The 12,795-nt window shown below is 49.2% G+C and overlaps 1 protein-coding gene across 2 annotated transcripts in view; it reads left to right on the forward strand.

Annotated features, from left to right (window-relative positions):
- Positions 1-12,795, forward strand: part of LOC1271667 (mannosyl-oligosaccharide alpha-1,2-mannosidase IA) — a 30,222-nt gene that overhangs the window by 14,473 nt on the left and 2,954 nt on the right. The window contains exons 1-5 of one of the 2 annotated variants that reach the window (XM_310525.6): positions 5,292-6,908; positions 8,601-8,999; positions 11,757-12,195; positions 12,276-12,559; positions 12,620-12,736. In XM_310525.6, the coding sequence (XP_310525.6) occupies positions 6,432-6,908; positions 8,601-8,999; positions 11,757-12,195; positions 12,276-12,559; positions 12,620-12,736 (1,716 nt within the window). In that variant the 5' untranslated portion in view covers positions 5,292-6,431. Of the gene's footprint in view, positions 1-5,291; positions 6,909-8,600; positions 9,000-11,756; positions 12,196-12,275; positions 12,560-12,619; positions 12,737-12,795 lie in introns of those variants that run through there. The other variant, XM_001688239.3, reaches the window with a different exon arrangement.

Below are 12,795 nucleotides of genomic sequence, written 5' to 3' on the forward strand. Positions count from 1 at the left end.
AGCAGCTCCCCGAACCACACAAGACTTTTGTTTGGTGAGAATGGTTCGTAACGCACGCTTGTTGAAACTGGCGAGAAAGAAGGGATGTCTATCGTAAGAGGAGACTGTTCGGAAACGGTCAATAAATACTGGGTGCTGCGTTAGGCAGCGTTCTGTCAGCCATCGAACAGGATATACGACTGAATCTCGGAAGGTCCATGATTTTTGAAGATATTGAACTATCTTAGAATGTTTCTGTATCTCAGAGGATTTATTGATTATCATTTTTTTCCTCGTTCTTCTGCCCTGTACAGGCTTTCCAGAGTTATTTATAGTACCATGGTTAGTAAAATGCTACGTGGGGACAGTCTATACGAGGCTTGAACCCACGACGGGCATGTTGTTAAGGCTTGCTAGTTGGCGAGATGTACCACGAGGCCATCTTGGAAAATGTGTGTACATAATGCGTAGATCTAGGCGTAGATCTCTATAGATTATAAATCTCTGAAGAATCATGATTTTCATGATGATCATCCGAGGTTCGTGATTCCTCAGCAATTTACGAATCTTCAGAAATTCATGAATCTTCAGAAATTCATGATTCTTCTAAAATTCACGATTCTTCAGAAATTCACAAATCTTCAGAAATTCCTGAATCTTTAGAAATTCATGATTCTTCAGAAATTCATGATTCTTCAGAAATTCATGAATTTTCAGAAATTTATGAATCTTTAGAGTGTCTTGAATAGAGGTTCATAAGTCCTAATTTAAGATCCAGGTACATTAATTCATTTCAAAGATTCATTCGGACTCATAACTCTGAATCAGAGTTGCAACATCTCTACAACAAACAGGGACAGTTCCATCAGACAACAAACTGCAGTCACCGTCTCGCTTGTTTGTCCTGCCTTAAGACGCCATTTGTTTGCCAGTGTAGATGGCGGACCTCTTCCCGAAATGGGGCCAATCCCCGATCAGCCAGAACCAATATCGCACCGTGCCCTAGAATGCCAGTAAACCCTAATGAGTAAAGATGTTTGCCCATCGTACGAGCATACACACAAACGCAAATGGTATTATAGGTACCGCCCAGCGGCGTAGAACAACCGGGGGACGGTCAGCATCGTACGATTCTGATTACGGGCACCGATTGTGGCGCGCGCCCTGTAGTACGCCTGGAACTGACGTTCCGGTGTCCGCGGTGTCGTCCTTATCGGTTGTTTGCCGCTCGGCCATAATGGAATTCGATTGTTGATTGCGCGAGCGCCTTCTTCGGGACAGTGTGAGTAGCGGCCAGAGGTCAATAGGTGGTTTTTTTTGGGGGGGGGGGGGGGGGGGGGGGAAGTAGAGAGACGGGGAGTTGATATTGTGTTTTGGGTGACCTCACATTCGGTAGGGCGCGTGAGTTTTACAGACAGGAAACAAACATCGACCACGACCAGTATTTTAATATCCAGACAAAGGTTATTGCTTGCGGAAGGCTGGTTGCTCGATATGGAGCAACACCAAGATGTCTGCTGCCATCACAGTTACCCAAAATAGATGTTCAAATCATCTCTTCTTCTTGTCCGCCAATAAAAGCTGCATCATCACAATCTGCATTTACCGTTCACGCACGTGCAAACGTTGGTTGCCCCCAGATGGCCAGATGACCTGACCTTGTTGGTTTGTAGTCTCAGTCCGCGCGCGTGTGGTGCAATACGGTGGCGCCCGCTCCGGCCAGGCTTGAGGCGCACTCACCCACAACCGTGCATTACATTAGCTGGCCGGGTTGGGTCGCGCGCAACAAACAAACCCCTTTGGCAAACTGCAATGAACCGTGGAGTGTAGCGGTGTGTATGTGGTGGTGTCTTAAGACGATCTCTCGGACCGGCCTGGGTGTTGCAGCAACGTCAACGTCCTTGACAGTATGTATGCATGCACGTGCCGCAGCAGGATGGGAAGCGTCTCAATCAATTTGAACGGGCGGTCAACGGTGTGACCTCACCAAGCAGCGAAGCGTGTTATGCATTCGAAGGATGGGTTTCTTCGTGATCTTTTGCCGACTGCCCCGATCGCGGCTAACCTTCTCACCCCGTCCGGTGCTAATGACGAAGATCTTAGGTGCCGTAGTAGGTAGTGGTAGTAGTAGTAGTGTCGACAAGGACTGCTGGAATCGGTGTTAGGCACGAATTGGTATCGATTCCGCAGCGCAGCTTTTACAGTAGTACACCCGATGTACCGGCAGCGGGGGGGGGGGGGGGGGTATTCTAGTGTCACTGTTGACCCTCTTTTACAATATAGAAGTGAAGGAAAGCGTAAACATTGCCCGAACGCCGCACGACGAACTGTTGCGAGTCCAATGTGTGTGCAGAGCGTAAAGCAGTTTAGAGGCGCTGTCTGCACCTTTCCGCTATGATGGTGGGGTCGAGGTGGTGATCTCTCGCATAAACCTTCGCCGATACTACGTGCCGGAGGGACAGAGAAAGAGAGAGAGGGAGAGAGATAGAGCGCACTACCGGGCCGGTTGAAGGTCCCCCGATCGCCTGAAGTCCACCAGAGAGTGACCAACACATTCAACACGATCAATCAAGCAACGGGCCCGAGCACCGAGAGAGAAGGAGAGAGAGAGAGAGAGCGCGCGCAATGCGTTCAAATTGCACCCAGGAGCACTATGGGTTTTGTGATGGCTTGTCCAATCAGATACAAGTAAGATGCAATGATGGATCATTTCATGAGAATCACAACTGCATCTGAAGCTGTCAGACATTTTGTGGATTTTTTTTTTTTTATTGTAATGACTGTGTTGGATTTACAAAATTTACAAACTCAGAATCAAATGTCAACCAAACGCTTTCAATAGCTCCAGACTCACTTCAGCTGTCAAGAGTTGTTTATTTCTCTGGTTTGTTTACATGAGCTAGTGCTCATAGCTTTTTGCACAGCAAAACCCGCAGGCTTACAATAATTTTGTTTTATTTGATTAAGGATACACCTAAATGCATAACAAACATTACTTTCAATCAAACAATTCCTAAATACGTGTTTGAATGTGCAAAACGATGTACAAAATAGACATTAGAATAGGAAAAACGATCTTGAGCGTCTGAAAATGCATATTTCTGCTATAAAAATACTGTTTTTCTTCTTCTTTTTTGTGAAGGCAGGTTGTATCCTCCTTTGTTTGGATTCCCATATTTAGTGGCTTACTTGTGTTCTTATTTAGACTTCTAGACTATCTAGAGTCTTCTTGCAAGGGTGTAGAAATACTGTTGGTGCAGTGAAACAATCACTTGCGACAGCTAGTGAGAATCTAGAGCTACTGCAAATGATTTGTTGACATTTGATTCTGACTCGTCAAACCCTGCATTACACGAATAATGCCTCTAGAGCGACCTAAAATCGTTTAGATTCACCGTAAACTTAAATGTTTAGATTTATTATTATTATTTCAGTTGAAAATACGTTAAGGAAATCAGGTGGTAGCATATCGATCTTTTTATCAATTCGCCTTAAGGTGACATAAGGTCCCCAGGATTCAAACCATTTTTTACGTCTTTTAATTTGCTTATGGATTTTACCTACAACATTTTTTTAATGAAATATACGTATGAAACGTATTTTGGGCTTTGCGTGTTCTTATTTAACATTAAAATACAGACTAAACACAGACTAAACAAATCATCTACTCTTTTATTAATGCGACTCTTGTTTCTGATAACATCCAAAAACTTTCGTGTGCAGAATCTAATGTTTAAAGGTTTTAAAATGACGCAAGGTTACCTTGTGTTCACTACAAAACAAGCAGAAATATGACGTTTGACACTACAGATGTGCACACTGAGTAAGAGTGAGTAGAATCCTGCAAGTGAAGTATACGGATTCAAATCAGCAGCATAATTTTATTTAACTAGTTTATTTGGCCCGGTTACAAGGTTATGCAAGATAGTTTCAAGAAATTTAAAAAAGAAAAACTTTAGGATGCGTGCAAAGGATTGTTGAAAAGACAACGCCAATTCCTGGTGACTTTCAAGGGATTCATTAAAAGAAACTGATTCAGAGCCCATACCGATCCTGCGACAGATCCCGAACGCATGTCAATCCAGGAATTTTACAGATCTCATACTGATGAAGGAGCTTTCTCCAATTCCATCCCAATTGAGCTTGACTCTATACCGGTCCAAAAGCCGCTCCCAAAGCCGTATCGATTCTGGAATTGATGATTTACTGGTCCTTGAGTTGATTCAGATTCCATATCGGTCCTGAAACAGATCCTGATGCCATTTCAGGACCTAATACTGCTCGCTTTTTAATTCGGGTCCAAAAATAGTACCTAAATCTAGTCCAGTTTTTTCCTTTTTTTTGCATTGGGAGGTTCCACTGTATTATCATCAATTCGGACACTTAATAACATGCCCGTCATAGCTTCAATCCTTGTATAGGCCGTCACCCTAAGCAAGGATGGACTATCCGGTTGCGTCCGGTTGCAAGGAAGTCTCGAAAGCCTGTATAGGCCGGCATGATCCATTGCCCCTAAAAATCAGAGGCGAAAGAGACCCTAAAAAGTCCAAAACCTCATTCTACGGTTAAGCAACAACAACATTACCCCCAAAATAAAGTTATTTGTTGCAGTAACGTCGTTGTTGTAACGTTGTTACCAAATTTCCAATTATCCGGACCTAGAGTGGCGGCCTAGGACACCTAAAGTCTGACTATGAGGCTTCCTGGATCACTTTCTGGAACATTTTCCCTATACATCGTAGATGACATTAATCTGTTAAATGCTAGCTATGGGGCCCTTTCCGTTTTAAGTTCGCAGGCTGAAATTTGAGCCTGTCAGCTGTTTGCATTGTATAGCAGTTTTCGAGCAGCTATCAAAGTGGGTATAATGTACAGATGGGCTTATCCCTGGGAGTATGAATTTAGTAGGCTGATTTTTATCGCATGCTATGAGACCACCTGGTATACATACACTTTGATTCTAGATTCCACCACCTGATCTCTTTAATGCACCTTGGGAGAAATGTAAACACCATCTTGTTCTGCAATTTGTTTCGAGCAGGTACTCGAATCTAATTCTAGCTTTGAGGCTAGAATAATCTAGACTGAAAATTGCTGGCCAGTTTTGATGTGTGGTTTTGAATGGAGTGTTTACATAATTTCAGCCTCCAACTGTCAAACTCCATACAAAAAACTGACTAGAACCGTGAAGGGCCCCAAAGATGGCAATTAGTAGCGATATAAATACCGATGGGCAACTGTCCCACCATTTGCCCATAGTGCGAGCGCCGCTTGATGGAGCTCGATCGCTCGTCGCCTAGTAGCGAGCGAGCGAGCGAGCGAGAGAGAGCGCCGATGGGGCTAAGCCTACAGCCGCAAACCGTCCCGGCTAGTGTGTCCAACGACGCCGCCTGCACCAGTTAGTAGCGAGAAAGCCGCCGAGCGGTCGGAGAAGACGTGCTTTCGTCTGTGTGTGTGCGTGTGTGTGTGTTGTAGTCGTGCGCGCCATACTCCCCCGGGCCTTAGTGGCGTGTGCGAAGGACGGCAGTGCGTGCGTGCGTGTCCCTGTGTCCTAGCCAACCATCCCTTCGTGGAAGGGGTGGGGTCAAAAAGGGATTTTGTATCAGATCGCGCGCCTCCGTTGTGGCCTCGATCGCACATCCGGCACACCGGCAAAAAGATCCAACGATCTAAGAGGATCGTGTGGGGATTTCCCTTTTACAAAAAAAATCTAAGAAAAATCCCCAAATTTCCCCAAAAAAAAAAAATACAACATCAAACCGGTTGCGCGCCACCAAACCGGTCCCCCGAGGAACGCTGAGCTGGACCTGGACATCTGGAAGAGATCGTGCCCCCCCCCCCCCCCCCCCCCCACCCTGTGCCTTACTGACAAACGCGTCCGTGTTTTGGTTGCTGTTGTTTCCATCCCGCACGGCCCCTAATCAGTTGCTAAGCGCGCGTGATCGCGGATGCGAAGGCCAGTGCGTGTCTACCGGTGACCACCGGTTCCGCCCATAGCAGCAGCGACCACGTGCCGGGAAGCTGACCCAGTGCTCTCTTCGACTGGCCGCAAACGGGGAGTCCTTGCCGCGTCACACCAATCTAACTCACTCACTCACACCTTCCGTCCATCAACCTGCGGTGGCAGCCAAGACGCCGACTGCCCAAGACTGCGCTTTTTTTTTTTTTAGTGCTGTGCGCGATAGTGAAACAGAAGGTCGTCACCCCGAGATGACGGTGGCAGTAACGGTCCGATAGGGCAGCAGTTACCGTCGGTGTGTGCTATAGCGAGTGTGTGTGTGTGTGTGTGTGGCGAGCCTTTCCCTCCTACTGTGGAGCCTTGTGTACTTCCTTCCGAGGGGAACATCACCGCGCGAGTGGGTTTTAGCTCAGCCCGTTCCTTGCTTACGCTCTCGCTCTCTCTCGCTCTCTGCAAGCGTCCTCCAGAACCTGCGTCCTATAACCGCTCTAGAATGAGTGTCGTTGCTACGGCTATGTTTCTGGTGGCAATGACCGGCGTGACGCTGGTGGTGCGTCAGCAGCGCGATCTGGCGGACCCGCTGCAGCCGGCTGTGCCGGTCCCGCACCACCGGTACCAGGAGCGCTTCCTCAGCTACGACGATCACGTCCGGTTCGGTGGGCTCGGCGGCAGCAGCCCACCCGACCTGGACCCGAACGGGCAGCAGCAGCAGCAGCAGCAGCAGCACTACTATCACTACACGCACAGCAAGCGGCAGGCGGCACTGGAGGAAGGACCGGCCCCGTCGGCCGCCGACATCGAGGAGGCCCGGATACGGCGCTCCCTCTACGACAGCAGCTCGTACGTGCCGCGGTACATCAACGCCACCGGCTGGCTGCGGATCGAGGAGGGCAGCCCCGCCGCCGCCGCCGCCGCCGCCAACCCCGTCGGCAGCTCGATCGATCACGAGAAGCGCGACTACGTGCGACAGGTCGGTTTACCCAGCAACAGTTTCGCGCCGAACATCCGTTCGGTTTTTCGCTTACGAGGCGAGTTCGATCCGTTGCGCTTTTATTTGTTGTTGTTGTTGTTGTTGTTGCATCGAAGGCCTTCCAGGTCAAGCACTACTTACCCCAAGGCGCGCCCAGTGCGATATCAGCTGTCAGCAGATTTTGTTCTTTTTTTTTTTTGGCAGCAGCGGTGCCTTCTGTTTGCGCTCACCAAAGCGTTGCCCCTTTCCCCCCAATGGGACACGACCTCGGCGCCACGTACGAGGAGTGGCCTGTTGTGTGCCTTTCGAACCGAGCCTCTGTGTGTGTGTGTGTGTGCGCGGTTTGTCGCGATTCGATTCGATTGGCGATGCAAGACGCCACGCCACGTTTGCCAAGGCTGTTTGTTTCACTTTACCGTACGGGGTTTCGGTGACCGTGAAACGATTCCACGATTCGGTGGCATTGCTATTGAACTCTCATCTCAAAAGTTTTGAAAATGGCGGGGGGGGGGGTTGGACAGGGCAGCATCCTCAGCATGATCTGTGTGGTCGATGGCCCCTGAAGGCCAGCTACTCCTGCCACGGGGGGGAGGGGAGCTAAGTTAATATGCATATTTGCATTCGCCCGCGAACGTTGAACCAAACGCAGTCCGGCTCTCGGTCGGGTTACCGTTTAGAGACTTCCGGGTTTGGTGGAACGGTTAAGCGCGGGGTTTTTTTTTTTTTGTTTGTTTGCCCCGTTGATATGAGCGGTTAATTTTGGCCCCATATGCACGCTGCGGGCAGAAGCAAACGAACCGAAAGATGAAAGGACGACCAGGCGCGATGGTCAATGGGCAGACTTTGCTGAGTGTGTTTGTTTGGCGCTGTGTGCTTCATATCGGCTGGCTTCCAATGAATGGCGGAGAGCCGAAGGTTGCATCAAATAAGCAACTCAGCAATGCTGTAACGCACTGCTGGGGAATATGGCCTCAATGTGAAGCATTCGCTGAAACTCACCATAAAGCAAAATAAATGTCATCCAGCAACGATTGCAAAATAAAATGGACTAATTTTGCTACCGTTCTGCGGATGACGCGATAGTCTATTCGAAAGACGCGCTGGGAAGCTCCGCTTGACAAGTTCGGGCGTGATTTCGATTCCCATCATGGAGCAAATCCCCATATTAGCTTTAAATCTTTTCTGATTACTTTTCTGAAATGGGCAATCAAAAAAAAAGAAGAAGAAGAAGATAAGAAGAAGAAATGAACATTATTGTTGCCAAGAACCCTCGGGTACCTATAAAATTGATTTACTACAAGCGCCCGTCTTGCTTGGAAAAACAATTTAAAGAGAACGTTCATAGGCTCCCAGTAATAAGTGCTTTGTTGCGATGTAGAAACCGTTTTCAATGAAAATCAACTCTCATACACACACACACAAACTCTTGCTCAATAGTGTGCCATACAGACCCTCAATCAGGGTGTGAGAGAGAGAGAGACCCTTTTATTAAGCAATCGCAACCCCCAACATTAACCAACAAAACAGAAAATGTGTCAAATGCTCTAGCGAGACGGTCGCGCAGAGGCCAGTGTGTGGTGCAACGGCGCGTGTTGCCTTCGATTTAACCACGCACTCTTTGGGGTTCTGCTTCGTGTGTACTAACAAATTTCTTCTTCCTTCCACCACCGCTTTCCCCCTTTTTCCTTCCAGATGATGGTGCACGCCTGGAGCAACTACAAGCTGTACGCGTGGGGCAAGAACGAGCTGCGGCCGCTGTCGAAGCGCGGCCACAGCAACAGCATCTTCGGGTCGTTCGATCTCGGCGCGACGATCGTGGACGGGCTGGACACGCTCTACCTGATGGGCCTGCACAAGGAGTTCGACGAGGGGCGGGAGTGGGTCGAGCGCAAGTTCACCCTCGACAACGTGGACGCGGAGCTGTCCGTGTTCGAGACGAACATACGGTTCATCGGGGGCTTCCTCACCTGCTACGCCTTCACCGGCGACCGGATGTTCCTGGAGAAGGCGCGCTACGTCGCGGACAAGCTGCTGCCCGCCTTCCAGACCCCGACCGGCATCCCGTACGCGCTGGTTAACGTGCACAATGGGGTAAGTGTTCGTCGCGGATAGGGGGATGTATATTTTTCAGTGGGTTGGGAGGTTTCCTACGCTGTCTTCCTATAGCTATTGCGCCCCGTTGTGGAATTAGTAGCACTGTAGCGAATCGCTAGTCTAGCAACGCACGGGGTGGTAGTGTTGAAACTGCTGGTCGTGCTAGTAGTTAGCAGTATTTCTTCATTTGAGACACCACCACTACCAATGTTTTAGTTTGAATTCGTAACCTGACCTAGTGTTCTGGATTAGTGACGGGTAAAGTTGTCAAAAATCCGGAGTCGACTCCGACAATTTCTGAATCAACACCAGAAGGTCCGCCCAGCGTTACCCGATGTCGTTCGAAATCGTCTTGAGCCGTCCGGCGTCTCTCAGAGTCGTCTGGAGTCGTACGGAGTCGTCCGAATTTGTTCAGAGTCGCTCGGAGTCGAGGTCATCCAGAGTTGGACCGAGTCGGTCTTCGAAACAAAGATGTGCATGCATAAAATGAAAGACAAAAAAAAACACAAGGAAATAAAATGCCTGATCACAAGCACATTGCTCCAGTTATCTACAATCGACTTCGATTCTGATCGACTCTGGACGACTCCGGAGTCAAGAGTACGACTTCGCTCGATTCTGGACGACTCAGTATGACTTCAGACGACTACGGACGACACCTGACGACTCCCGACGACTTCGGACGACTCCGGATGACTCTAGACGATTCCGAATAACTCCGGACAACTCCGACCGACTACAATTCCAATCCACTCTGGACGACTCCGGACGACTCCGGATAACTTAAGACGACCCCGAACAATTCTGAGCGACTTTGGTCAACTCAGGACGACTCCGGATGACTTAAGACGACTCCGAACAATTCTGAGCGACTTTGGACAACTCCGGACGACTCCGAACGACTCCAGGCGACTCCGGACGACTACCACTCCGATCGACTCTGGAAGACTCCGAATAACTCCAGACGACTCCGGAGTCCGGAGTTATTCCGGAGGACTCCAGCTTCGGGCCGAACTAGTGGTTTCCATTTTGCAGGAGTCGGTATCGGACTAACAATAGCCGGAATTGGATCGGTGTGCTCCACACAGCATATCAATATTCTGGACGATCTAGAAAGTCTGAGGATTCGTGTTGTGTAATGGAAGTTAGTTCCATCGCTCAGCAGCCAAACTGGACATATACTAATAGACAGCTAGACTACCAAATTAAAACATACCACGACGTACTTCATCCACCAAATTCTATCTCTATGCTCTCTGATCTACTTCTAACACCCTTAATCTCACGGACACATTGCTCACCATCATCATCATCATTGTGCGCTTTTGACTAGATTACTTTTTGTGTTTTGTTGCATACATTTTTTTCGTAGTGATATACAATTTTCTCCCTCTGCGCCCATTCCACGTCGGCACACGCCGGCAGACTCCGAGTTTGGCCGACGTTGCGTGGGTTAAAACCAAAATAAAAAGCACTAGCAACAGCAGTCTACAGCTCGCCCTCTAGCGGATATGGTCCGTACCGATAACTGTTTTTTCCCTTCTCTCCTTTCCATCTCCGTCCAATTCGCGTTCGGTTCGGATTTTGCGGAACACGGAAACATGCGTGATAAACTGTCAACCCACTAACACCATCCTTATTCCCGAACACTACCGTGACACTATTGCTAATTTCAAAAAAAAATGCTACACACACATACACACACCAACATGAATTACGCTCTCTCTCTCTGTCTACGGTCTACTGTGGCGCCATCTCTGTACGAACGAACACTGACGACGAATACTACTGCGACTACTACTACTACTATTACTACTGCTACTACACCCTGTATCGCGTGAACGCGCGCCTCTCCGATGTCAACTGCTTCCTGCCTGTGTTGTAATTGCCTGTGTGTTTGTGTGTTTCATTTTGTGCGTATACGTGTATGATTGCCAACACTATTTTTGGACTGTTGTTTTTTTGTTTGTTTTTATTTAAACATAAAACGCCACTTAAAACCTTTTCCCCATTGATATCTGTATTTGTGTCGTATATGTGTGTATGTGGGCGGAGGGATTTGTACACACACACCCATCAATAATAACAACAACAACGAATGTGTGAACCGTAACCCGCAATACATTCCTCCCCCGTTGTTAAATGTCGCGAAAAGCCTCAAACCATGCTCGAACGCATACTAACGCACGTAGAGCTATTCTTTACCACCCTGTTCTATAAGGTTAGTAACGTTTTCCTCGTAGCCTGGACGGCCATCTTGGGCCATTCCGCCATTCATTTTGTTTTTCTTTCCTCCTTCGCTCTCCTGCTCTCGCCAAGTAGTAGTGGTCTCCAACGTCACATCCCCCCCCAGTAGTAGTGGTAGTACAACAAAACCCGCGCATATCACGCGCGGTGTAGTGTAAACCCGTGTAGCGTCCCTTTTCACCTCCATCCACCTTGAGTGCACACAAAATGGTCGCTGGACGTCGGGTTGTGGTCTTTTGTGTGCACTGTTGCAGCTATAATTGGCACACGAAAAACAAAAGCAAAAAGAAGAAGAAGGAAGAATTGTTGTAGTTTCTCATCTCCCATCCAGAAACGGTCTCTCCTCCAGAGTAGTCGCGCACACTCGCCATTACACATTTGCTCCATCATATGCGCACGTTTGCAGCAAACGATATTATCGTGGCCCGTTCGTCTTCCGCACAAACGCTAATCTCTACTTTCTTTATTTTCACACCCACACACACACACACACACACACACGCAAAGGTGAGCAAAAACTACGGCTGGGCAAGCGGCGGCAGCAGCATCCTGTCCGAGTTCGGCACGCTGCACATGGAGTTCGCCTACCTGAGCGACATCACCGGCGACTCGGTGTACCGGGAGCGGGTCCAGACGATCCGGGCGGTGCTGAAGGACATCGAGAAGCCGAAGGGCCTGTACCCGAACTATCTCAACCCGAAGACGGGCAAGTGGGGCCAGCAGCACATGTCGCTCGGTGCGCTCGGCGACAGCTTCTACGAGTACCTGCTGAAGGCGTGGATCCAGTCCGGGCAGGAGGACTGGGAGGCGCGCGAAATGTACGACGACGCGATGCAGGCCATCATCAAGCACATGGTGCGGAACACCCCGTCCGGTCTGACGTACGTGTCCGACATGAAGTTCGACCGGCTCGAGCACAAGATGGACCATCTGGCGTGCTTTGCAGGTAGGCTGGACGAACCCCGTCCAAACAAGTTGCGCTGTTTTTAACACATCTTCTTTTCTTTTTCTTCTTTTTTGTTGCAGGTGGTCTGTTCGGGCTCGGCGGTACCTCGCTCAACAATCAGTATTCCCAGCAGTACATGGAGATCGGCGAGGGGCTGACCAACACGTGCCACGAGAGCTACATCCGCACGTACACCCGGCTCGGGCCGGAATCGTTCCGCTTCAACGATGGCGTCGAGGCGAAGGCACTGAAAGCGCAGGAGAAGTACTACATCCTGCGGCCGGAAACGTTCGAAAGCTACTTCATCATGTGGCGGCTGACGCACGACCAGAAGTACCGCGACTGGGGCTGGGATGCGGTGCAGGTAATGCTCTTTTTTGCCATTAACCTTTGCATTACTAACTCGCATATTACACTGTTGCAGGCACTCGAGAAGCACTGCCGCACACCGACCGGCTACACCGGGCTGAAGAACGTCTACCTCACCGAGCCGGTGAAGGACGACGTGCAGCAGAGCTTCTTCCTCGCCGAAACGCTCAAGGTAGGGGTCGCGGCCAACAATTGGCCAACAGCGAGATGCGCGTGCCAATTGTGCTAATC

This window comes from Anopheles gambiae, chromosome X, assembly GCF_943734735.2.
Source record: "Anopheles gambiae chromosome X, idAnoGambNW_F1_1, whole genome shotgun sequence".
NCBI classification, from domain to species: Eukaryota; Metazoa; Arthropoda; class Insecta; order Diptera; family Culicidae; genus Anopheles; species Anopheles gambiae.